Source organism: Sarcophilus harrisii, chromosome 2, assembly GCF_902635505.1.
Source record: "Sarcophilus harrisii chromosome 2, mSarHar1.11, whole genome shotgun sequence".
Classification (NCBI taxonomy): Eukaryota; Metazoa; Chordata; class Mammalia; order Dasyuromorphia; family Dasyuridae; genus Sarcophilus; species Sarcophilus harrisii.
The window spans coordinates 314,017,210-314,045,196 of record NC_045427.1 but is presented as its reverse complement, the minus strand read 5'-3'; the positions used below and the strand labels follow the sequence as shown (position 1 = coordinate 314,045,196).

Genomic DNA, 27,987 nt, shown 5'->3' with positions numbered 1-27,987 from the left:
TTCCAGCAAAGAAAATATTTATTCCATTGAGTAAGAAATAAACTTCATTTGGTATTCAATTGACTTTCCAACTTAGTAGACAGGACTTTACAACTTCAAATACGGAAAATAAATTGCATTCTTGGCCCTTGCTTTAAAAGGTTATGAAGAATAAACGCACACCCTGGTAGTGTTCTAGTGATCTCCCTAATCTCAGTTGCACTTTGTCAGAATGAGGTAACTGGTAGTTAAGTGAAATACCCTAGATCAAAGGGGGATTAATCACCAACTGAATCCTTGCTGAATAAACCTGTCATTCAAGAAAATTATTTCCACTGAACTTAGCAGAGGATTGAAGGTATTTGCATAACAGGGACCACGTACTTCAGCCAGGTTAAAAGGTTCAGAATTCATCCCATGTTTAGCTTTTTGCCTCCTTTTCCTTTCAGCAACCCTGTACAATGGTTTCTAATCTGATAATACAGCTAACTATCTAAATGATGTCAGAACAGGAAAGTATTGCAAAGTTTGGATGAGGGATGGATCAATTTCACTTTCAGTAGTAACTCCTAAATCTGATTTGTTGGAATTTAAGATGTAATCCTTAAAAAAGTCCCTTAAACCTGAGGACTGTTTATTAACACCCCCTTTTTGACCTTTGTCTTAGAAACAACTGTTGTGTTCTGGCAGCAGTCTCTGCAACTCTTTATGATCATTCTACTTATCTACCTTCCCCCTAAAAGGTGAGGTTGTATGGATATCTGTAAAGTGCTTTGAAGTCTTTAATTTAAAAAAAAAAATAGAAGTTATAAACTTTGCTTTGAAATTTTAATATTACTTGATAACATAAGAAACCACAACCATTATAAATGGGTTTGAAATTTTAAAGCTATGTGGCATCTCTAAGAAGGGCTAGAAATAATTCTCACAAGACTCTCTAATAATGCTGTTTACAACAGGTGAAGAAGACATTTACATCAGATACTGAAAAACCAAAAGATGCTTGAGTTGATACAATCATTAGCCCAAGGTTAAAGCATAAAAAAAATTTTTTTTTGAGATTAAAAAAACAAGTTAAACTATCAGTGTCATAAATATATTTTTTCTAATGGTCACTTTCTCAAAGTTTTATACTTTCCTTACCTGTTAGGCATCCTGAAAAAGCTAACTATATAGCAGACATCAGATTTCATAATCATATTTTGACACAAAGTAATTTAGTTACTTTTGCATCTAGACTGGGTCCAATATGATTCAGTCTTTCATTGAACTTGTATTCATTGGAAATCCAAAGCATCTTTCAAGTTAAAAAAAAAAATGCAGAGAATGGTTATCAAAGAAAATGAATAAAACCCATATTGAGATAATTTTTTAGAAAATGATTGAAGTTTTAACCCAAGAAAGGACTCTTAGAGCGTCTTATAGCTTAGAATAAGAACATGTCAATCACGATTAAGCTTCTAGAATCGGAATCCCTTTGAAATGCAGCTGTTTCTTCTTTAATTGTGGAAGGGACTCTAAAGAAAAGAAAGGTCCAGCCTTAAAGATGAGTAAGGAATACAAAATAGCTCAGGATTAGTTGTGGAGTTCAAAGGTCGCTAATTACACTAAGGAGTTCCCAGACACAGGGAAAACATTAAACAGGTTACCTACAAAATGGGAAATAGACTTTGTCTTCAGAAATTATCCTGAAGTGACAAGTTTCTAGACAAAATCAAACGTATCACAGTGAACTCAGCTGATCTCAATGGAATGAAAATAGGAACTGGTTTTAGTTCTGTAATGTTCTGAAAGATAATTGATGGTATCACATTTCCTTCCTCACATTATTTCTTATTCTTTTTATTTCCTTCAGGTCTCTAGAATTGGTTTCAAACCAGATAATTATGGTTTTTATTTAAAGTTTTCTAAAAAGAGATTGATTGCATAAAAATTTCCTGCTAACCAATATGAATCTCATACATAACTCATAGTACTTTGCTAAACTAATACAAAATTAGGTAAAAACCAGTAATCTTCCAGATGGTTTAATTTTTGATGGTGACACTCAGCTAATGTTACTTTGCAGATTATCTAAACAATGATATCCTCCTACAATGTAAAAAAGTTCAAACTTATTGGATGGAAAATGTTGCATTTTAATAATAGCATAGAATTATTGACAATAATGAAGTGGTTATTTCATGTCCTAATGTTCCAGGTTACCCTTAAGCCATTGCTCTTCTTTGAAAGAGCTAGTAGATTTATGCAATATTTTTTTCTCATCAGAATTTTCAAAAACCAAAGTATCAATATATTTGACATCAGTATTTATTTTGTAAAACAAAAATCATATTATTTCTGACATTTAAGTTTTGAAAAGACAAACATGTAAAAATACTTAGACTTAAGAGATTTCAATTTAAAGTAAGAAGCAAGAATGAATGGATTCTGAAAGACATGGAAATCAGAGAAAAAGAAATAAAAACAATATGCTGTATGTAATTGAAATGTTAAAAAATACTTTCTATACCAAGTATGGTTTTAATTTTTTCATATGAATGCATTTATAACTGAATCCTTGAAGGTAGTTAGAAAAAAAAAAGAAAAGAAAAAAGACATACATTCAAATTTATCTTTTAAAAAATAAGACAAAAGCAGCAGATTATCAAGCCCTTCTTAAAAGGTGGGCTTTTATTGCCCTTTAATAGACTCAATGTCATTCTAAAGAAAAACTTCAGCAAAAATGGATGAGTAGTCATAGAAAACAAAGATAAACATCTTTAATTGGATTATGCAGTTTCATATAAGTAGGAAAGTTTTGACTGATATCAACAATTTCACATTAAAACAATTCTGTCCTTTTATGACTACATTTCCAAGGGAGCCATTGTTCTTGATGTAGCTACTATTAACTTCAGCTAACATTTACTGAGAGGCTCATCCTGTGCAAGGTACTGTGTATTCAGTCTTAAAAAATCACTATTATAGCCTCTAAAGTTCAAATTCCTCATTTTACAAAGGAGAAAAAACTGAGGCCTAGAAAACTTGCTTAAATAGAAGTATTGGAATTTGTGCCCTAGTTTTCTGGCTTCAAATCCTAGGCCCTTTCCATTAAACCATATTCTTTTCCATTGTGGATTTTAGCTTGTGCAAGGAAAAAGGCAACAGAGTAGAAAATCAGCTTTTAAAATGTTTTCTTTTACAAGACTTAAGACTAAACACATTGCCATTTAAAAAAAGAAATCTATCCATGATTCATTTCCATTGGGGAGAAATGTACATATTAAAAAGTAAATGACAGTAATTTTATTTTAACTATGTTAATATCATTTAAATTTTCCTCTTTTTTTAAATATCAGAAAGTTATAGAAATAATGATCTATATGCTACTGGTGCAGGGGCTTTGGAATTCCAGATGTAGTAATCAGATGAAATCAACTCCCGGCCTAAAAAGGAAACAAGAAACATGTTATACATTCTTTAATAGCACAAATTCTTTTATGAAGTTGACTTTGAAAATGATACCAATACCATATGAAAATAATTTCAACAAAATTCATATATATATATATCTTACTGATTTTATTTATCAATATGTTAATATACCATCAACCATTGTAACACTCTAGAAGCGGTAACAAATTTTAATATTCACTGATTGATCTGCTTATTTTTAGCTTATAAGGTATTATTCAAATATTCCTTACACTTGCTATGCTAAATCCTGCCATTTTCCTTAGTATGTACTCCTAACCTCTCACTCATTGAAAAATCCTTACTTATACTTGAATCAGTTTTCATTTTTACTACTGCAACTTCATAATTAGTATCCCTTATTCTAAGCTTGATGTCTTCTCTTTCACTTAAAATATCCCAGCTAAAATAATCTTTTAATTACTTGTTACAAAGTTACTCTCACAGGAACCTTTGCTAGCTCCCTAATAAAATTTAAATTTCATCCTTTCTACATTTGCAAAATTCAATTTTGCAGCTTTTATTAGGCAAGTATAATTAACATTTTTCTTCATTCCTTGTGACTAAAGAATACCATAGTAGTAAGATTACTGCTCGCCTAACTATATTGTAACTTTTAAATATTCTAATATTGTTATAGCCCATAATGGTGAAAGAATGAGTAATAATTGTTACTGTTATGGCAACTATTTAGAAACTAATTATGGAAGGATACTGGTTTGTATGATGGTCCTTTTTAAAAACTGGCTCCATTTACTTTAATATTATGACAGGGTTGTGCTAAATTGGTCATTTATTATAAAGATGTATGTCTGAAAATTATTTTTCAATCTATTTTAATTATTTAAGTTAGTGAATACTTAAAATGTTTTAGACATGGAGTCAATTAGGCCCAATTCATCATCAAGAATTATACAATCTTTAATGCTGTTTGTCAACTACCACTGTGTCTTCCAAAATAGTTTTCCTTAGTATCTATGACTTATCTCTAAGCACTTAGTGGTCAACTTTCTTTGAAGGTAGTCAAAAACCAATTACTTATTAAAGGTTTACTGTATGTGCTGGCTCTACAAAGATTAAAAAGTTAAACAATTCACTTCATGTTTGTTACATGCCTACTATGTGCCAGGTACTGGGCATACAAAAAGAGTCAAAAGGCAGTCTCTGCCCTCAAGGAGCTCCCAATCTAATGGAGATGGCAAGATGTACAGATATGGAATATGTACAAATGAATTAAAAATAACTTTGGAGAGGAAGCATAAGCAGCACGGGGGATTAGGAAAGACTGAGAGGTGGCACTTAAACTGTACCTTGAAACAAATCAGAGATGTTAGAGATGGAAGTACATCTTTAAGAAAAGATGGATAATACAGAAAGAAAGCAAAATCAACCAACTAAAGGAGACTGATTCACTTTTGTTCATGCAGTGCCCAATTCTCTATCATCATCATACAGTTTTTTTTTTTTTTTTTGGAATTCTGTAATTCTTGATCCAAGAATCTTTTATACCTTTCAAGTTATGATTTTACTCCCTCTGTTTCTCCTTTTTCCTGTTACTTCAGGATTTCTACCCACCAATTAAAAAAAATACTTAAAAATTAAAAAAAAAAATTCTTTTCTTTCAAGATGTATAAATTACATATATTTTAACTGAATTTCCAGTCACTATTTTATTGTGTCACTTCAATATTTTACCTGTATATCATTTAAAACTTGTTGTAAAGTTGTTTTGTGATTATAAAGCATATATCTGCATTTAATATTTGTCAGATATATAGGTATTCAGTAAATATTAGCAAAAATATTTTCTTAAAGATAAAAAACCATTTGTTATTAAAGTAGCAATTATATGTAAACAAAAAAAAAAATTCTGTTTACTATTTACTAAGAAGAAGAAAAATCTAATTTTTGACCCAGCTGAACCTATCATGGCCTTTTCTCTTTTACGCATCCAGTTTTGGTGGGTTGCTTTGTAAGTTTGAAGAAGGCAGAGATCAGAATGTGATGGGCTAGACAAGAACAGAAGTGTCCTTGTAAGGTACTCCAAACTTATCTATATTTAATATACTGGGACCATACCACAACACGTGAAGTCTTATTCTACATTAAATTTTTGTTATACTTCCTCCAGTTCAGTTTAAAACTAGGGAACTTACATGTAGTTATTTTAGGTTTTCCTGATGCAAACACTTGAACTGAATGCTGATCTGCATAACACCCAGTGAGTGTGTAATCTGGAATCCTAAAATAAAGCTGGAGAAAACAAAAATCCAGGTCATAATATCCATATAGTTTCTTTGCTCACAACTACAGTGGGTTTATTTCACATGTTTCACAACATAAAAATCACAAACATGAAAACCAGGAAATAATGTAAATATTTTTGATTAGTGTAAGTAGGCTAACATACATTTCTAATGATTCCTAAAGTGTAAGAAGTAGAAATGTATAGGTGAGAAAAGAGGTGGTTGGTCATGTAGTGAAAACAAAACATAATACATATATATATAAAAATATAATTTTAAGTCTTTTACAAAAATTATCTCATTCGATCTTCACAACAATCTTGTGCTTTTATTATCCCTATTTTACACTTGAGAGAACTAAGAAATTGTTACTTATCTAGGGTCACACAGTTACAAAATGTCTGAGGTCACTTTTGAATGCAGATCTTTCTAACTCCATGCCAGTACTATATCCAAATTTCCACCAGTTGTGTCTTAAGAGACTATCATTTAGTACTGGACTCATATTCATAGCTTTATCAGTTAGCAAAGATTTATGAGCCCTTTGCTTTTTAAAGGAACAGCTTTTGAAGATACAAGATTACTTCAATGTCTTGATGGAATGTCAGCAAGCATTTATTAATCACTTAATAAATACTAGGCACTCTGCTGTGTGTACAAAGAAAGGCAAAGAGTCCCTATCCTCAAGGACCTTACAATGCAATGATAGAAAAAACATGTAAATATGTATGTGTGAGTGCACGTTTTCACTTATATGTTACATATAAGATATATACAAAGTATGTCAAAGGAAGACAAATGAGAGGAAGGCAGATTTATTAAATGACTAAATTTTTTAGTGATTTATCATTGCAAAAATTATCATTTATCCTACTATATTAAAGGGAGCACATCATGTAAAGCTATTTGCAGCCAAACTGCAAAAATGTCTTTTGTTGGTTTATTGTTGATGCTATTCAGTTGTTTGGAGTGCTTTGCCATTTCCTTCTCCAGCTCATTTTACAGATGAGAAATGGAGGCAAATAGAGTTAAGTTACTTGTCCAAAGTTACATAGCTAATAAGTGTTTGAGGCCACATTTGAACTCAGGATAATGGGTTTTCCTTACTTCAGGCCTAACACTCTATATGCTGTGCCACTTAGCTGCTTTTTATGGTTGGTAGGAATTATATTAATATATTTGGGAATGTTTGTCTCTAAATTTTGTATCTGAACTATGTTTGGTATCCCCCTAGGGCAATTCCTCTAGTAGTTTCTAAGGTGTATAGAATTGTTTGCACCTAAAATGCACAGCTATCCTATTTTTTCTTTGTCTCCTTTTGGATTGAAAAAAATCTTTTTTATATTGGATTGCTAGTATCTTATACCCCCTTCTATCTGTATAATCTCCATAGCTAATTGTGCTGCCTAAAAATCTCTGTTTTTAATTTTTTATCTTTTCCTTTTATGCCTTATTTGTTCAGAGGAGAGGTTCTTAATGTAGTTTACTCATACAAATACATTCAATAACTTACTTTTACATATGTTGTACCTCCAATGCAAATAGTATCAACTGGTTGCTTTTGATGACCCATAGCATTAAAATTTACTGTTCCAGAAAGACTAATTTCCAGTGATTTGGGGAACTTTTGCCCTGAAAATAGGAATATCGTTAACCAATCATTCCAGATTAACAGACACCTGTAATAGAAAAAAAAGAGGGAAAAGAAACTCACCTATAATCCAGACTAATAGGCTTTTCTCTCGTAATACTTCTACCTGGCCAAAACTGGCCTTGTATTCCAAATGGGTGATTGGACCTCTGAAAAAAAAAACAACCAAATTTTAGCACCAGCCCTCAAGTCAGGAGGACCTGAGTTCAAATCTGGTCTCAGATATTTGCTACTTCTTACTGTGTAACCCTGGGCAAGTCACTTCACCCCAATTTACTTTAGGAAAACAACAACAACAAATTTTTAAAAAATATTCAAAATAAACAAAAAACAAACAAACAAAAAAAACCCTAATACTTAATATAAGGACAACACAAACTCCTATTTCTAAATTGGCTTCTAAATGAAGTACAATATGGTTTTTGAGTTATAGAACCTCACTTTGAATTCTAGTTCACACATTACCTCTGTGACACTGGGAAGTTTATTTAAGATTTGATTTCTTCATCTGTAAAATGATGGTGTCAGACGAGATGACCATGATCTTGTGGGTAGATATTCGGGTTCTGATAATGATTTCTAGGTGGCTATATCATGTTTAGCTTGTTGAAATAAATGTGACTTTGTGCTGTTTTCCATTTTAATCAGTGACTTAGATAAAAGTATACTTGCATTTCTATCATATTTAAAGATCAAACAAAACAGGTAGTGATAGGTAATATAAAATCCAAAAGGACCTGAGGTTTAGAATAGTGAACTGATTCTAATAAGATGACATTCAATAGAGATAAATATAAAGTCTTGCATTTGAGTACAAAAGCAAAAACAACTGTACAAGTGTCAGATGTATAAGACATGATTATAGAACAGTCGCTCTGAAAAAGATCTGAGTTGCTTAGTGGACTTGAGTTAATATAGTCGGTGTGAAACACACATGTTAAAAAAGCTAATATTGCCAGCAGCATTAAGATGGGATGTGGGATATAGGAGTCCTACTGTATTCTGCCCTTGTCAGATCTCGACTGGAGTATGGATTAATTTTGGGGAGCTACACTTTATAAGGGCATTGATAGGCTGGAGAGCATCCAAAAGAAAATAGTCAGGATGGCGAAAGGCCTTGAATCCATTACATTAAGGTATTAGGGATGTTTAACCAGAGGAAAAGATGACATAGCAGGATCTAACAGCTCTCTTCAAGGATTTTAAGGACTGTCCTGTGAAGGAAGAATCTGACTTGTTCTTTTTGGCCCTAGAGGATAGAATTGGGAACAGGGGTAGAGTTGCAAAAAGGAAAAACTTCCTATAAATTAGGTATCTAACAGTGGGATGAGCAACTTGGATAGGTAATGGTGATAGTGGTGGGTTCCCCTTCTTTGGGGGTGTTCAGAGACTGAATAAATATTTGTTGAGTAGTAGGAACTACTTTTGGGTATGGTTTCATTTAGATAGAATGCTAGGGTCACTTCCAACTGTCATAGTCTGTGATTTTATAATTATAGCTTAAGAACTAACATCATTACATTAACTTGAAAATCCTTACTTGCCTAAACAAATATTCTTTAAAGAGAATATTGCTGGGAGTCTACCTACCAAGACAAAGCCAGGAAGCATATAAACACAATTACAAAACATTTTTCACACAAATAAAATTAGATCTAAACAAATGGAAAAATATCAAATACTCATGGGTAGACTAAGATAATAATAAAAATAACAATTCTATCTAAATTGGTCTATTTGTTCAGTGTCATACTAATCAAAGTGCCAAGAAATTACTTTATAGAGGTAGGAAAAAATAATAACAAAACTCATCTGGAAGAACAAAAGGTCAAGAATTTCAAGGGAATTAATGGGGAAAAAATATAAAGGAAAGTAGCCTACCTCTACCAGACCTAAAACTATATTATAAATTGGTAATCATCAAAACCATTCGGTACTGGAAAAGAAATGGAGTAGTGGATCACTGGAATAGATTAGGTTCACAAGACACAATAGTCAATGACTATAGTAATCTAAGGTTTTATAAACCCAAAGACCCCCCAGTTTCTGGGATAAGAATTCACTATTTGACAAAAACTTCTGGGAAAACTGGGAAAAAATATGGTAGAAACTAGGTACTGACCAACATCTAACACCCTATACCAAGCTAAAGTCAAAATCGGTTCAGGATTTAGACATAAAAGATGATACTATAATCAAATTAGGAGACCAAGCAATAGTCTATCTCTTAGATCTGTGGAGAAGGGAGGAATTTTATATCCAAAGAACTAGAGAACATTATGAAAGGCAGAATGGAAAAATTTGATTACATTAAATTAAAAAGTTCTTGTACAAACAAAACCAATGCAGCCAAGATTAGACAGGAAGCAGAAAGCTGGGAAAAAAATTTTATATCCAGTGTTTCTGATATAGGCCTCACTTCTAAAATATATAAAGAATTGACTCAAATTTATCATACAAGTCATTCCATAATTGATAAATGTTCAAAGAATATGAACAGACAATTTTTATATGAAGAAATTAAAGTCATTTTTGGTCACATGAAAAAATGCCCTAAATCAGTACTGATTAGAGAAATGCAAATTAAGACTTTCAGGTACCACTTCACACCTCTCAGATTGGCTAAGATGATAGGAAAAGATAAAGATAAATGTTGGGGGGAATGTGGGAAAACTGGAACACTAATGCTTTGTTGATAGAGTTGTGAACTGATTCAACCATCCTAAAGAGCAATTTGGAATTATGCCCAAAGTGCTATCAAACTGTGCATACCCTTTGATCCAACAGTATCTCTACTGGATTTGTATCCCAAAAAGATCATAAAAAAGGAGAAAGGAACCACATGTGCAAAAATATATGTAGCAGCCCTTTTTATAGTGGCAGGAATTGGAAATTGAATGCCCATCAGCTGGGGGACAGCTGAATAAGTTAGGGCATATTAATGTAATGGAATATTATTGTTCTATAAGTAATGATCTGCAGGATGATTTCAGAAAGCCTGGAGAGGCTTATATCTCCATATAACTGAGTGATCCAAGAGAACATTGCATACAGCAACTAGATTAGGTGATGATCAACTCTGATTGGACTCTGCTCTTTTCAACAATGAGATGATTCAAGGCAATTCCAATAGATACGTGATGGAAGACCATCTGCATCCAGAGAAAGAACTATTTTATTGTTGTTTTTTCTGTCATTTTTTTCCCCTTTGATCTGATTTTTTCTTGAGCAGCACGATGAATATGGAAATATGTTTAAAAGAATTGCACATATGAATGTTTGTTGGCAGCCCTCTTTGTAGTGGCTAGAAACTGGAAACTGAGTGGATGCCCATCAGTTGGAGAATGGCTGAATAAATTGTGTATATGAATATTATGAAATATTATTGTTCTGTAAGAAATGACCAACAGGATGATTTCAGAAAGGCCTGGAGAGACTTACACGAACTGATGCTGAGTGAAATGAGCAGGACCAGGAGATCATTATGTACTTCAACAACAATACTATATGATGACCAGTTCTGATGGACCTGGCCATCCTCAGCAATGAGATCAACCAAATCATTTCCAATGGAGCAGTAATGAACTGAACCAGCTACGCCCAGAGAAAGAACTCTGGGTGATGACTAAAAACCATTACATTGAATTCCCAATCCCTATATTTATGCCCACCTCCATTTTTGATTTCCTTCACAAGCTAATTGTACAATATTTCAGAGTCTGATTCTTTTTGTACAGCAAAATAACAGTTTGGTCATGTACACTTATTATGTATCTAATTTATATTTTAATATATTTAACATCTACTGGTCATTCTGCCATCTGGGGGAGGGGGTAGGGGTTAAGAGGTGAAAAATTGGAACAAGAGGTTTGGAAATTGTTAATGTTGTAAAGTTACTCATACATATAATCTGTAAATAAAAGGCTATTAAACAAAAATAAATAAATAAATAAATAAAACAAAATATAAAAGTTGGGAAAAAAAAGAAAAAAAAAAGAAAAGAAAAAGAAAAAAATAAAAGAATTGCACATGTTTAAACTATATTGAATTGCTTCTTGTCTAGGGGAGGAGAAGGGAGAGAGAAAAATTTGGAACACAAGGTTTTGCAAAAGTAAATGTTGAAAACTAATTTTTTATGTATTTGGAAAAATGGTATGGTGCTAGGATGATGAAAAACATCTTTTTCTTGGTGTTACTAAAACAAATTAGCACAAGGAAGAGAGAATAGTTATTTTTAAAAAAGAGAATATTGCAAAAATGGAGAAATCTTGTCACTAAACTAGTATTACCTGTTATAAAAAGGTATATGAGCTTCACAGTACTCAAAGCAATTTTTCACACTTTCATGAAGTTTTAAATGGATGGTTATTTTTAATTGTGAATCTTCTTCCTTCAGTTGATAAAATCCCAAAATTGGTGGGACAGGAACCTAAGAACAAACATGTTAAAATTAATAATTTTCACCAACTACATGTAAAATAGTCATTGATAAACCTACCCATTAGTTACAGTATTGTTATATATACTATATTGTAACTATATATAATTACAGTTATGTTATGGTTGTCCTTTGTCCTTGAAGAACCAAAATGACATCACTATATTGAAGTCACAGTACAGCATGCCCAATTGTGGCTTATCCAGATGAATATGACTTAAAAACAAGTTCAACAAAAATAATTCATATGAACATTTGAAGGGGAGATGTCTCTAAATTTGCACATCTCATATTTCTTGAGTTATTGCAATTCTGCTTTGCTCATAAAGTATAGCACCTTCTTTGATGGGAGAACATCATGCTGGGCAGTCCTTTGTCAGCTTCTCCCACATCAAATAACTGATTCCCAAGTCTTCAGAGAGATCCTGAGAGTGTTCTGGTATCACTTCTTCTGACCACAATGTAAGCATCTTCTTTGCATGAATTCTCTGTAAAACAGTCTTTTAGCAAAGACATATTTGGCATTTGAACAATAGGGTCAGCCCATCAGTTTCACTCTGCAGAAAAATTTGAATTCTTGGCAGATAGAAACTAGGTGTCCAGTATTTTAACTTGCCAGGTGATTTTTCAGAATCTTCCTAACAATTCAAATGAAAGTAATCCAATTTGTTGTCCAAGTGTCAAAGGCATACAACAATGAGGTCAGCAAAATAGCTCTGTAGATCTTCAGAATGGTGAACAGTCTAATAACTCTTTTCTCCTACATTTTTCTTTGGAACCTCCTGAACAATGAATTTGCTCTGGCAATGCATGAATCAACCTTACCATCTATATGAACATCCCTGAAAAGCATACATCCAAGTATCTACAATACTCAAAATTTCTTCATTTGCTGAAACTGATGGTTTTGTATAAGGATAGCATGGTGCCGGATGGTGGAAAACATGTTTTTCTTGGGAATTGCTAGGCCAAATTAGCACAAGGAGGAGAGAATAAATCCAGCATCATCTCAGCTTCAGATGTTGTACTGAGTGCACAATCACCTGTGAACAAAATATTATTATGCACCAATTCTTCCTCCACTTTAGTCTTGGCTTGTGGTTTTTTAAATTTAAATATTTTATATTAGTATAATAGTTGTGTTCATTCTCGTTGAAGGAATTGAATATAGTTATGATTTTAACGAACTGGGTATTTACCTTGAGTTTTTTCATTAGAATAGACTTAAAACGACTGGTCCATGTCTTACAAGTATCTTTTCCTAGCCCCAGTACCTAGCACAATATCTTATCCAGTATATTTGTTAATATACTTCTGGTGCCAAGATGGGAGGAGTGAGGAAGGAACCCTCTGAAGCTCTTCAAAATTCCCCTCTAAACAACTAGAAAAACTGCCTTAGTTCTGTCCCTAGGGCTGGCCAACAGCAGTACCCTCTAGACCCAGCAGAGATCTTGTTTCCATAGCAACTAAATAGCAAGACCTCCCCCCCTTCCCCTCCCCTGGCAGATCAGTAATAAAATTTCTCTCTAAGGCCCATGCATAAAGAGTCCCTGTTTCCATAGTAACCCAGTAGCAGGGTCCCACCTCTGGGGAAGATTCTGAAAGATAAAATATTGGATGCCTCGTTTCTGTCTCCAAGTGCCAAGAATTCAAATTTTTCTGCAGAGAATGAATGGGGGGTAAACTCCATACCCAGGGGAAACTAACAGGGAAACCCAACCTCCAACTGCTAAGCCCTGAAGCTAAGTAAAAGCCAGCAGTGAGACCCAGAATCCCAACACAAAAAAACCTGGGACAGTGCAGGACCAGAAGCCAACTCTCACATAAAAACACTAAGCCCAACAGACCTGGAGACTAGATCAAAAAGAGGAAACATAAGAATAATTGGGCTACCTGAAAGCAATGATTAAAAAAAAAAATCTTGTTACAATAATACAAGAAATAATAAAAGAAAATTATCCTTAAGTTTTAGAACTAGAGGGGAAAGTACAAATAGAAAAAAATAAAACTTCATGATCACCTGAAGAAGATTTCACAAGGAAAACTAATAGCAACATAATCGGCAAATTCCAAAAGCCCAAATCAAGGAGAAAATTTTATAAGCAACAAGAACAAAACAATTCAATATGGTGTAGCCATAATTAGAATCACACAAGACCTAGTAGTAGCAATATTAAAAGACCACAGGTTTTTGAACACTACATATTTATTGAAGAAAAAAAGCACTAGGATTGTGGCTGAAAATATATCCAGCAAAATTAAACATAATCTTAAAAAAAAAAAATTGCTAGACTTCCAGGATTTTCATTGCAAAAGAACCCTGAACTTGGTAGAAAATATGATACATAAGATCCAAGAGAAGTATCAGTAAATATCAAAGACTAATTTCAAGGAATTCAATAAGGACGAATTGTGTATGTTTTATATGTGGAAATGTAAATCATATGTCTATGACTATCATTAGCAATTGAGTAGTTCGAAAAAAATAGCTGTGTATGATAGGATTCTAAAAAGTCGGAGCCAAGTGTGATGCAATTCTAAAAAGCAAAATCATGTAGGAAAAGGTAAAAAGGATAATTATATTATATGAATGAAGAACAAGACTTAGCAAAGAGGAATTAGATGTGGGAGGAAGGCTAATAGTTCTGGAATCTTAATCCCATTAGGAATGGGTTTAAGAGGGAAAAATCCATATAGTTTTAGAAGGGCATAAAAGTATAAATTTGTAAAGAAATAAGAAGAGCAGGGAATAGGAATGGGGGATGCAGAAAGTATGTAGATGAATGGAAAAGGATATGGTATATAGATTAATGAGAAAGGAATAGAGGAGGGAAAAGGAGAGGAAGACAATAAGGGAGGGATTCTTGCATGGGGGGGGGCTGTAGGTTAAGTAATAGCAGGCAAGGAAGGTAACAGGTAAAAGTAAAGCAAAAGTAAGGGATAGGAAATAAGAGATATAAACATAATAATGATTAAGAGTAGAACTAATTAGGAAAAAAATCAGGGCTAGTAATCATTGATCTCAGATAAAGTTAAAGTTAAAATGATTTAATAAAAAAAGAAAAATAGGAAACTCATATGCCAGCCATATTAATCAATATTGTTTTAGACTATTTAATAAAACTAGATAGTACAAGGTTGGAATATTGCTGTGGTAAAGAAAATGGTGCATTGGTGGATTTAGAAAAATAGGGAAAAGACCTGGACTTATGAAAGATTATATTATGTACCTTCACAGGAATACAGGAGAAACAAGTATGGGATGGCATTACAAAGATGCATATAAATGTACGTGTGTGTGTGTGTGTATAATTATATATATATGTATATGTATGAATGTGTATATGTGTAAGCATATATAACCATATCCACACTTAACTGTAGCCTTCTTGGGGAAAGTAGATGGGAGGAAAAGGAAAGGAAAAAAAAAATCTACAAGGAAGCAAAGAAAAAGTAAATAGCTCTGAACATAAATTTAGAAAAGGACAAATAGTATGAAAGTAGCTACATGTGAAACCTCAAGAGAAAAATGTAATTGGTAACTGGTCTAAAAAGAATTCCTAGAAGAATTTTAAAAGGATTTTTAAAAGCAAATTAGAGAAGTAGAATAAAAACTGGGAAAAGGAAATGTATGTAATGTATGAAAAATTTGAAAGAGTTAATAGTTTAGGAAAAGATATACAAAGATATACCAAGGGGAAAAAAACTCCTTAAAAAATTGAACTGACCAAATGGAAAAAGAAGTATAAAAGCTCAGTGAAAATGTCGTACATATTTAATTCCTTCAAAATTAGAATTGAATAAGTGAGGGCAGAGCCAAGATGGCAGAGTAAAGGCAGGGACTCATCTGAGCTCTCCCAGAAGCCCCACCTTAAATAATTACTTTAAATAAATGCTAGAGTGGTAGAACTCACAAAGAGGGAGTAAAACAATTTTCCAGTCCAATACAACTAGGAGATTGGCAGGAAGGGTTGGGATACCAGGAGAAAGGAGGGCAGTCCAGTGCTGGCAGACCAGCCCCAGTAAACCAAGGAGGAGGCGTTGGGGCAACTGAATCAGTGGCAGTAAGGCGATTTCCAGATCTCTGAGTCCACAGATGCCAAAGACAACTTAGAAACTCAGTAGGAAAGGTCTGCCTCGCTGGAATGAAGTGGAATACAATCTAGGGCAAACTGGGCCAGTGTGGCCTAGGGCCCCGCAAACCAGGAGTAGGCATTGGGAGTCAGTGAAACAGCAGAAATAGCAGCTGCTTTTGGAGCTTTCAGTCTCAGGCAAGATGGTCAAAAAAATTGTTCAGAGGAAGATTATAGGGGTCTCTTTGCTAGTTAAGCAGGTCTCTGTTGCTTTGCTCATACTTGTACTGGGGTTGAAGTCCCAGAGTGAGGAGCACTAGCTTGCAGACCAGAGGTTGCAGCCACAGAGGAGTGTGGACCCTCCTAATACTGAATCCTTTCATGTTCTACTGTGCGCATGGTAATATATTCTTTCCTTTTTCTGTCTTTTTTTTCCCCTTCCTATTTTGTATTGAAGTCTTAAATAAATATTTTAAAAAAGAAAACAGATCCAGGACAGATAATTTAAAAATCAATGGACTACTTGACAATAAATTTGACAATACAAATTAAGTGGATGAATATCTACAAAAATATAAATTACCCAGATTAATAGAAGAAATAAAATACTTAAATAACCCAACCTTAGAAAAAGAAATTGAACAAGTCATCAATGAACTTCCTAAGGAAAAATCTCCTGAATCAGATGGGATTCACAAATGAATTTTACCAAACATTTAAAGAACAATTAATCCCCAAACTATATAAACTATTTGGAAAAATAGGCAAAGAAGGTATCCTACCAAATTCCTTTTAGGATACAAATATGGTGTTGATGCTCAAAAGAAGAGTCAAATGAGAAATAAAATTATAGGCCAATTTTTAAAATAAATACTAAGCTAACAATTTTAAGTTAAATAGTAGCAAAAATATTACAGCAATGTATCAAAAGAATCAGGTAGGATTTATACCAGAAATGCAAGACTGGCTCACTATTAGGAAAACTATCAGTAAAATATAATTGACCATATCAATATGATTTATCTCAAGAGACAGGAAAAACTTTGACAAAATACTGCACCCATTCTTATTAAAAACACTAGGGAGCATAGGAATAAACGAAGCTTATTTTAAAATGACAAGTATTATTTACCTAAAACTACTAAGCAAGTATTACCTGTAATGATTAGCTAGAAACGTTCCCAATTCAATCAGGGGGGAAGCAAGGATGACCATTATCACCTCTGTTATGCAATACTGTACTAGTTATAGCAATTGTTAGCTATAGTAATAAAAAACAAAAAAAATTTTTTTAATTATTCTAAGTAGTGAGGAAACAAAAGGATCCCTCTCTAGATGATATATTACACTTGAAAATCAACTAAAAAGCCTACTTGAATTTTTAACAATGTTAGCAAAGTTGCAGGATAAAAAATAAACCCAAATATCAGCATTTTTTTATATTACCAACAAAGGCCTACAGCAAGAGATAGTGAAATCCCATTTAGAATCAATATAATAACAATGAGAATTCAATCAAAATTAATCTATTTATTCAGTAATATACCAAGCAAACTATCAAAAAATTTATAAAGCTAGAAAAAAGTGACAAAATGCATCTAGAAGAACAAAAGCTCAAGAATATCAAGGATATTCTTGGCTCAAGGGAATCCATGGCAAAAAAAATTATGAAAGTAGTCTAGCCATACTAGATCTCAAACTGTATTATAAAGTGGTAATTATCAAAACAATACAAAGTGGTAGATCAGTGTAATGATTAGATACAAATTATGTTATAGTAATTGACCATAATAGTTCTAAGCTTTTAGAACTAAAACTCATTATTTGATAAAAACTTGCTGGAAAAACTGGAAAACAGAACAACAGAAAATAGTTATAAACTAACATTTCACACCATATACCAAGATGAACTCAAAACATGTAGATGATATACACATAAAAAGTGGTATCATAAGAAAATTAAGAGAGCATGGAATACTTTATCTGTCAGATTTACAGTTAAGGAAAGAGTCAGGACCAAAGAAGATACAGAGAGCATTATAGAATATAAAATAAATGATTTTGATTTTATAAAATTAAAAATGTTTTGCACAAACAAAACCAATGGGGGGAAAAAAACTATATAAAGAAAGCATAAATTGGGGGAAAAAAGTTTTTACAATAAATATCTCTGATAAAAGCCTCATTTCCTAAATATATAGAGAACTGAGTCAAATTTATAAAAATACAAGTCATTCCCCAAATGATAATATGTGAAACGATATGAACAGATAGTTTTCAGGTGAAGAAATCAAAACTATCTTTACTCATTAAAAAATGATCTAAATCACTATTGATCAGAAAAATGCAGAGTAAAGTAACTCTGACACACCAATATATACCTATAAGTGTGGCTAACATGACAAAAGAAAAAAGCTGGGGGAGATATGGGAAAACTGGGATGCTAAGCACTATTGGTGGAGTTATGAACTGATCCAATCATTCTAACGAACAATTTGGAACTATGCCCAAAGGGCTATAAAAGTGTGCATGCCCTTTGATATAGCAACATCATTGAGTCTGTATTCCCAAAGACATCCCCAGAAAAGGAAAAGGACCTATTTGTACAAAAATATTTATAGCAGCTCTTTTTGTGGTAGTTAAGAACTGGAAATTAAAGGGATGCCCATCAATTAGGGAATAGCTAAACAAGTTGTGGCATATGAATTTAATGGAATATTGTTGTGCTATAAATAATGACATACAGTACTGTGAAAAAACAATAAACATTTATGTTCCCATAGTGCAGGAAAACTGTAACAGGGAAACTTCTGAAACCAGTGGACACTAGTTAAAAATGGACAGAATTAGTTGTGTAGTTTAAAAAAAAAAAAAAAAAAAGCTGAAGACAGGGCAAAGATCACAGCTTAGCTAGAGTATGCATACTTATTTCTTTCATAAATATTAACTTTTCCTCAGGAGGAGCTAAGGTTCATTCTAATGGTCATACAAGGTAGCAGGAAGGAGGACATAGTAAGGGATGTATGTTGTACAAGCATCAAGAATATAGGTTACCTTCATCACCCAAAGACACAGGGGAGATGAGGGAAGGACTTTGTGGCCAGGATAAGGGATAAAAGGCTGCACTCTGATGTGTGTGAGCTTATTTAAGCTCCACAGTCACTGCCCACAAGAACATATTAAAAGTTTAAACTGCTTCACACATCCTGAGTTTGTTCATTTGCTGTACCTTTATGTGGGGTTCAGAATTTGTTTTCAATAGGATGATTTCAGAAAACCCTGAGAAGACTTACACAAACTGATACATAGGGAAGCAATATTCTCTTAGGCATATAATGATCTAAGACAATCCCAAAGGACTAACGAGGAACATACCATCTGCCTCCAGAAAAAGAACTGATATTGATTGAATATAGATAGAAGCAAGCTGTTTTTCACTTTCTTTCATTTTGTTTTCTTTTATTCTAGTCTTCCAGTACCAAATGATTAACATGGAAATGTTTTTACATAATTGCATATATATAATCTATATATGATTATTTACCATGTCAGGGAGTAGGGAGCATGGGGAAGAATAGAATTTGGAACTCAAAACTTTAAATAAAAATGTTAAAAAATTGGAAAAAAAATAAAATATATTAAGAAAAAATGACAAAAAGAATATTTTAAAAATGTATTTCTACTAATCTTTCCTGAAAAATCTCTCATCTGTTATGACCCTAAGATGATATTGTTTAGGGACAGCAAGATAATATAGGAGCAGGAATCAAAATAATCTCCAAAAAGAGGATCATGAAGAAAATAATATAACTTTTATAATGTATATGTATATATTTGCATATTTTTTACTCTGGGGGCATATTTTACAACAGAGATATCAAACTCTGACAAACTCCTGTGACTTGAACTAAAGTACAATGTAATTCATAAATGTTTAACTAAATAAGAATACATAGAAAATAGAAAATAATAATACATAGAAACAGTTATTGTTTATCTGACATTTTAAGTCAACACAGATCCCCAAAAGATCTATTAGTTTAGTAGAACATATTTAATATGCTTGTATAGTTAATGTTATGCAATATAGTACAACACATTTAACATGTAAGTATAGTAATACATTCATGTTATTTAAAAATAAATATTAAAATATATTGGAAGCCTATGTTCAAAATTTTCTTTATTGATAAGGTTGAGTAACAGACCATTGTTCTAAACAATGTAAACAAGGTGAGGTAATCTTAAGTTAGAGAATTTAATGTTGCAAAAATTTAGTGAAATCAGAAGAACTTGCAGTGAAATTTTAAATCTTCACTTTCACTCAGGATCCTATGAAATCCTATGAAAATTCTGCTCTGAAACAAGTATGTATTATTTACTTATTTATAATAACTATAAATTATACAGATTAGTTATTTAAAAAAACAGGCCTTTGATTCTACCTGTGTAGATAACTCCCTTTATCTAGGTAGATTGCCACCAGCTCTTCAAGAATTTCCTAGAGCACTGAGAAATTAAATAACTGGTTCAGGATTATGTAAACTGTACCAGAGGCAGGATTTAACCCTGGGTCTTCCTGGCTCTGAGACTAGTTCTCTTACCACTAAGTCATATTATATACAAATATGCAAAGACAGACACATACATATTTTACCTGAGATGTATAGTAGCATAAGTGGAATGACTCTAAAGGAGGAGTGAATGGAAATTTGTAAGGCCCACTAAATGCAGAATCATCCATTATATCAACGCTGCTGGAAGTAAGAACAGCAGAATCAAGGGAAGTCACACAAGGATGCACCAGAATATCTTGAAGTGGAGATCCATTGGTGGGGAGATTCAAACTGACCGTAACATTTGGCATGACTCCTTCCAAATCACACTTTAAAAAAAAACAAACAAGATTATTAAAAACAAGATCCTAAGATGATAATATAACAATAATAGCAGATACTTAAATAACATTTTAATATCTGCAATGTATTTTATTGCTTTATATATATTTTATATACTATCTCATTTGAGCCTCACAATAATTCTCTTAGTAGATTTTATGGGCATTATCCCCTTTGCACACATGAGAAAACAAAGGTTCAAGTGTCAAGAGTAGAACTCAAATCCAGGTCTCCTTATCTCCCAATTCTAGCAATTTAGACATTTATATGAAATCTTTCCAGATGAACTTTAGTAGAGTTATTTGCTTTTCTTTGCTTTATTGAGTATAAGCATGGAACTTCAATGACTACTTTATCTGATATAAATTCATATTATATCACTTTGCTTTTGCCCCTAAGACATATTTATCCTTGACATAAAAATATTTAAAAATTTTAATCTACTATCTAATCTAAATACCCTGAATAATGGGTGTTCACATCAATGTGTTTATTTTGGGGCATAAGTACATAAGCAGGCAGAAAACAGTTCTATGAGCAATTTTCTCTGCATCAAGAATAAAAAAGTCCTTCATAAGTGCATTCTAATAATTATAATGTATTTATAAATGAATATAAATTTGAGGTGGGCTTGTACAGAAGAATGAAAATGTGTTTCTTCCCCTGAGGAAAGAGACAGGATCTACAACTTTTAGGAAACTCCAAAATAAGTAGGCACCTTCTTAGAATTTTAATGTTCTAGAGAACTGCAGAGGGAGGGCATCACAGATTGGGTGGCTTGGTCAAATTCACATTTTTAATTATGTTAGAAGTAGAACTGGATTCCAGTTTTTCCTGGCACTGAAACTGGCTATTATATCACTGCTTCCTTTTCTCTTCCTTAATTTATCCTAATTTCTTAGCAACCAAGTGCCATTAATTTGCTACACTTTAAAAAAAAAAAAAAAAAAAAAGGAAGAGGGGAACATTAAGTCCATATGCATATAATTCAATTCATGTTCTTGGTAATGGAAAAAAAAATAGCAATATTGTTTCCTGGTATAGCTCATTATTATCTTAGCTGCTATGTTCACTTTGATGACTAAATCATTAGTAACTTAAAACAAAGCAATACATTTCAGAAATGTCGCATAGCATAATTGACAAAAGGGTCAATCTTGGAGTTTGGAAGAATTAAAATCTGATCCCAACATATACTAGATGTCCAAACACAGGCTACACCTCCTCTCATGTTCCAAACAATCTTTTAAAACTCTACAATGCAAAAGATTAGCCAATCTTCATAGGTAGAGGCAACTTCTGTCTTCTGCACATGTTCCTTCTATGCCAAAAAAGGGTGGGTGAGGGGGAATTACATTTTGTAAGATATAAGTCTATCTTATTAAAAAGACTCTCTCCCTCTTCCTCCTGTCCCCTATCTCCACCCTCTCCTCCACACACACACACACAATATAAAGTCATCAGTATTTAGAATTAAGGAAAGGACCTCTAACTCTCTAACTATGGTAGGCCTAAGCCTCTGCTTCCAAATCTTGTGGTATTTAACCCAGTACTCTTTCTATCACATTCAAAATATAAATTATATGAGAACAAAACATTTGCTTTACACAAAATTTCAAAATAAGATTCCTTTAAATAGTGAAGTCTTTTAGATCAGGACTTTTTAAACTTTTTCCACTTGTGCCCCTTTTTGCCTGAACATTTTTTACCTAACTTCTATGGGTAGATAAAATAAGTATACAAATCAAATATCTATTGTAATAAATCATAATTTAGTGACCTCCACATTCAGTTATGAGTTCCCATATGGGGCGGGCTGCATACCACAGTTTAAGAAGCTGGGCTTTAGTGACTCAGAAATATCTAAAGACCATAGCATTATATCTTATATTAATACTGTCAACATATTTAGTAGCTATATATCATCAAAATGTTAAATGTCAATACCTAGATTTAAAGCATAAAGACTGAGATTTCAGAGAATGAAACAATCTAAAAAAAATGCTATTTTAAAATGGCTATAAAATGTTTACTTATGTATATTATTTATATAGGTTTTGGAACATTTTTAAACACGATCTTAAAAGTAAGCCTTTTTATTAAGATCATCATTGTCTTTTCATAATTTTTAGCTTTAAATTGGACTCCAGGATTACTTAAAAACAAGACAAAATGGGGAAAAAAGGCTTTTTAATGATTTTAGCTACCAATTTGGAGACTATTTGGTTTTACCTTCTAGAAAATCTACTGGCAAATTGGTGGGACAACATATCTCACTAAGGTTAAAGATGGATTTTAAATAGGATTTTAGAGATCACTTAATCCAAAGCCCTTATTTTATAGGAGAAACTCAGGAAGAAATCAAATCATCCTTCATTAATAATAACATTAAGAGTTCACACCACTTGGACATTTTTGGACTACCCCAAAGATAAAATTTAAGTTGCAATACCAAAATACAACACTTTTATTTTTCTCAACATATGTAAAATAGATCCATTTAACATGCACTACAGTCTCACCTTACAGGTTATAGTTCCATAGACTTGCCACATATCTGCTACATCCCGCTTATCATATTGCATGGATTTAACTTTTTCGGTGATAGAAACAGTAACTTGTGGTTTTCCTTTGTAACTACCAGCTTTCCATGCTGGTTGTTTGGGGATTTGATTTACTGAAAGATTACTAAAATTATCTAATAAAAAATTGGCATCCAACAAAGTGCCAAATGGACAAACATGTAAGAGCAGATCAGGTAGTTGGCTCACTTTGGTACTCAGATCAGCTTCAGTCTTGGGCCCTGAATCAAAAAAATCAATCATCCCAAAAAGTAGATCGAAGGCTTGTGAGATTCCACTAATGCTAATGAGTGGTGGATGAGTAGACAAAGCTTGCTCAACAAGTGGAACACTAACATAAATCAAGCCATTTTTTTGAAGGGCAAGAACAGGCCATAGTTCTCTTCCTTCTATGGGAAGTCCATAGACTGAAGCTTTGCTGATTCGTGAACAGCTATCACGGCTCTCCACAAAATCCTTATCATCGTCCAATAACCTGAGTTCAAAAAGCAGAGCTTTACAGAAGGGCTCATCTTCTGGTACAGGCACATAACTTGATCCGTTGAATGTTTTAGCTCGTTTTTCAACAGTGGGATACCTTCTGCATCAAGGAGAGAAAAGCTTGTGTTATTCCTGATTCACAGTCAAAATAGAAGTAAAGCAACAGAAAAAAAATATGGTTAACTTCATAATATGTTCTTTATCACTCCTTTATGTTTTATTTATCCTTTCATAAGATGTCATTTTAAATACTGAAAAGTTGAGCAAGTGTGTTTTTATTATGATAGTTTTATTGTTGTAGAAATGGAAGAGATGTGACCCAAGTCTATATAGGAAGCTCAAACCTTTTAATTCAATGGGTAGATTTAAAGTTGAAGATTCAGCATATTACTGTTACTTTCCTGTCTCTGTCTCTCTGATTCTCTAGTCCAAAAGGACATAGCTTAGCAGTAAAAAGCTAAAATTTAAAAAATTCTTTATGACTTGTATACCTTATATGTAATATCAGACATATCACTAATACATTCTTTTGGGAGTATATAAGACACTTTTACTTGACTTTCACATATCCTAAAATATTGTACATTCTTAGTTTTAGAAGTTCTCTGCTACAATTTATAGGAGTACAGACCAATCCCAAATACTGTAATCATTAACTAGATGAATGACTTTAGGTAAGACTTTTAATTCCTACTGGCCTCAGTTTCTTTACCTAGAAAATAAATAGATTGAATTAGGGATTCTCAAATGTCCTTTTTCATTCTAAAATTCTATGACAATATGGAATAAATCAGACTCCTTGAGGGCAGGGACTGTTACCTCTCTTTTTATCCCCAGGACTTAGCAGAGTGCTTAGCATATAGTGTTTAATAATGCTGAGTGATAAATCAAATCACTTCTAGGTCCAATTTAGCCATTTTGAGTAGATTCTAGGATATGGATTGGAATAGGATGCAAGTGTCAGAGTTGAAAGAAACCTTTAAGATAACTTTTCCAACATCTTCAGAATAAGCTCAGAAAAAAATGGAGTTATGATCAAAAACACAGAATTTGAAACCCATCTTTTGATTTTAAAAACTAGTTGTTTTCATTCTACAAGATTTAAATAGATTCAAGGAGAATGGGGCTCCTATGGGACAGATATGACCCAAGACCAATTTTAATTTATTGTTGTTCAGTCAAGTCCAATTGTTTGTGACTCTCTTTGGGATTTTCTTGGCAAAGATACTGGAGTGATATGCCATTTCTTTCTTCGGCTAATTTTACGGATGTAGTAACTCAAATAAATAGGGCTCAGTATTATGTCAAGAATAACAAAGCTGTTAGTATCATCAGAGGTCAAATTTGACATCAGAAAAATGAGTTTCTCTGACTCTAGATCTGGTACTCTGTAAGTGGCGTATCGCCACTTAGTTTCCCCTACCTTTATTTATATACATCTAAGGCTTTAAAAGGCACTAAATCAGCTTTTGCTTCTAAGAAAGGTAGTTTGCTAGATTAAGAATTATGTCTCATATATTTTAACGTGTTTAATATATATATTAGATTACTTACCATCTACGAGAGGGAGTGGGGAGGGGAAAATTTGGAAGTCAAGGTTTTATAAGGGTCAATGCTAAAAAATTATCCATGCATATGTTTTGAAAATAAAAACCTTTAAAAAAAGAAAGAAAGAAAGAATCCCGTCTCGTTAAATTCTACCAGTGGCTGGTTAACATTCAATATAAATTTGGTAAGAAGAATTCATCCAATGACATGAATTTCTCTTTTGATTATTACAGTAAAAACAATAAAGACTTTTTAAAAATCCTATTTACAAAAATGAATTATGTAAATTTCTCCTTTTCATAATATCACAGACTTTGAATAGAAGAAAACTTAGTGATCAAAGTCTGACTCTCTTTTACGGATAAGGAAACTGAGGAATACAAAATATAAATAACTAGTCTAAAATCAGAGAAGTAGTAAATGGCAGAATTGGGATTTGAATTCGGGTCTTGATTCTAAATTACCTTATTAAACAACTTATTAAAAATCTAAAAAACTAAACCTGTCTAGAGTGTAAAATTAATAAAGAAAAAAATAACTTAAGGAACTTTAAAAAAAGTGTTTTATTTTTAAAAAATATGCAAAGATAGTTTTCAAAATTCACCCTTGCAAAACCTTGTGTTTCAAATTTTTCTCCTTCCCTTCCCCCACTCTCCCCCTAGACTGCAAATAATTCAATATATGCAATTTTTCTTATGCATATTTTCACATTTATCATCCTGGACAAGAAAAATCAAATTAAAAAAGCAAAAGAAAAAAAGAAAGAAAACAAAAAGCAAGCAAACAACAAAAAAGGTGAAAATACTATATTGTGATCCATATTCAGTCTCCAGTCCTCTTTCTGGACGAAGAAGCTCTTTCCATCACAAATCGATTAGAATTGCCTAAATCACCTCATTGTTGAAAAAAGCCATATTAAGAGAAATTTTTTTTATGTCAAATATCAGACACTTTCCTTTCTGCATTGCCAATCTATTTTATTTCACAATCTCCTCTTAGAATCCTTTTCTTAAGACACAGAGCTCAAGTGAAATCTTCCTTAAAATTTTTTCGGTACTTCTCCCCAACTACTATTGCTCTCCTTAATCCTATCTGTATGTATTTTATATTTACTTATAAATGTATTTCATTGTCTGTTAAGACTATAAACCCTTTTGATTAAAGGTTATTTTAATTCTTTGTTATAAATACAGTACAGGGCTTGACTAATTAAAGATCCTTAACAAATGCATGGTGATTTTTGATCAACCTTCAATTTCTTTTTCTGGATTGCTAGTTTGCCGTGGTTTGCTCTTAAATAACTAAGGGCGGAATTAATTATTGTTTTTCACTGAGGAAAAAAATAGAAATATCCATCACACCAAACATTCATTTCATTATCTTGAATTTCCCAACTATATCCATTTTTTTTCACATGCCTAATTCCAAAAGTACAATATTTCAATTTCCATCTCTTAGTAGCATGAATAAGACTGATCACCCCAGTGGCCCTCAAAGTGTAGTTTAAAGAATTGTTGGGGTCTCTGAAACCCTTTCAGAGGGTCTACAAATTCAAAATTATTTTTTATTTCTAATAACGTAAATAGCTATAAATATAACCCATGTGAACAAAAACTCTTTGAACAGATCCTCGATAGTTTTTTTTTAACCACACGAAGATACTGAGAACAAAAGTTTGAGAACCACTGACCTAAGTAGTTGTACTCCTAATTCTGTAGATTAAGAAACTGAAGCCTGGAGAAATGGATTGATTTGTTCAAGGTCTTACAAGGTTGGTGGCAAATCAGCAAAACTGACATCTGAACGCAGGGCACGATCCTCGTTTCGTTATTTTCTCTACTTAATCGTCAAAACATAAACCAAACATCTAGTTACCCAGTCAAGCAAAAGGATTTGCAATGTGCGAGGCTAAGTGCGCAAACAACCCTTTCTGTAGGAAGAGGGCGGGTGATTCTCATCCGCTCAACAACAAAACGAGTATTAATCAGCATTTTCTTTTTTTAAATTTTTTTTATTTAATAGCCTTTTATTTACAGGATATATGCATGGGTAACTTTACAGCATCAACAACTGCCAAACCTCTTGTTCCCCCCACCCCCACCCCTAGATGGCAGGATGACCAGTAGATGTTAAATACATTAAAATATAAATTAGATACACAATAAGTATACGTGACCAAACCGTTATTTTGCAATCAGCATTTTCTTAAGCAATCCCGATCCCGGGGCTGTGCACTCATATTTACCTGGAGAATCTCACGGTCCCGCCATGCGGGGTTCCTGGTTCGTGGCTCACCAGCCAAATCGCCCGCTGGGCCATGACTGGGCCCAAGTCATAGCCAGTCTCGGTTACTGCCAAAAGAACACACGAGTGCAGCTGCCCAAAGTTGGGGTTTTGGGGGGGATCCCCACGGAGGCCCTGAAGGGTCTCTTCAGGAGTTGCGGGTGGCCCCTCGCCACCTAGGGCTCTGGCTCACGGAAGACGTAGAATCCCTCTACTTTACCGGTGCTCAAGCTGGTACGACCGCATCGGTCAATACACGCCACATCCGCAGAGGAGAAGGAATGACAGGCGCCAAAGAAAGCTCTCGGCACAAGGCAATCAGCCGGGATCCCCAGTGAGATCCAGCTCCCGAC

At 33.2% G+C, this 27,987-nt stretch overlaps 1 protein-coding gene across 1 annotated transcript; it reads right to left on the bottom strand.

Annotated features, from left to right (window-relative positions):
• Positions 1 to 27,864, bottom strand: AP5M1 (adaptor related protein complex 5 subunit mu 1). Its single transcript, XM_031952636.1, has 8 exons — positions 27,597 to 27,864; positions 23,264 to 23,903; positions 20,501 to 20,728; positions 11,622 to 11,761; positions 7,396 to 7,481; positions 7,195 to 7,313; positions 5,592 to 5,688; positions 1 to 3,407 (listed from the first exon to the last, which is right to left on the bottom strand). Exons 1-8 carry the CDS (start codon positions 27,668 to 27,670, stop codon positions 3,325 to 3,327), a joined length of 1,467 nt encoding a protein of 488 aa, XP_031808496.1. The 5' UTR covers positions 27,671 to 27,864; the 3' UTR covers positions 1 to 3,324.
• Between the last annotated feature and the right edge of the window lie 123 nt (positions 27,865 to 27,987).

What these genes read in the sequence shown, in the direction of transcription:
- AP5M1 (XM_031952636.1), bottom strand. Translation starts at nt 27,670, where the DNA reads ATGGCCCAGCGGGCGATTTGGCTGGTGAGCCACGAACCAGGAACCCCG. An exon ending in TATGCTACTATACATCTCAG is followed by an intron (nt 11,762 to 20,500) that starts GTAAAATATGTA and finishes GTTTGTTCTTAG; the next exon opens with GTTCCTGTCCCACCAATTTT. An exon ending in CATATACCTTTTTATAACAG is followed by an intron (nt 7,482 to 11,621) that starts GTAATACTAGTT and finishes TTTTTTTTTCAG; the next exon opens with AGGTCCAATCACCCATTTGG.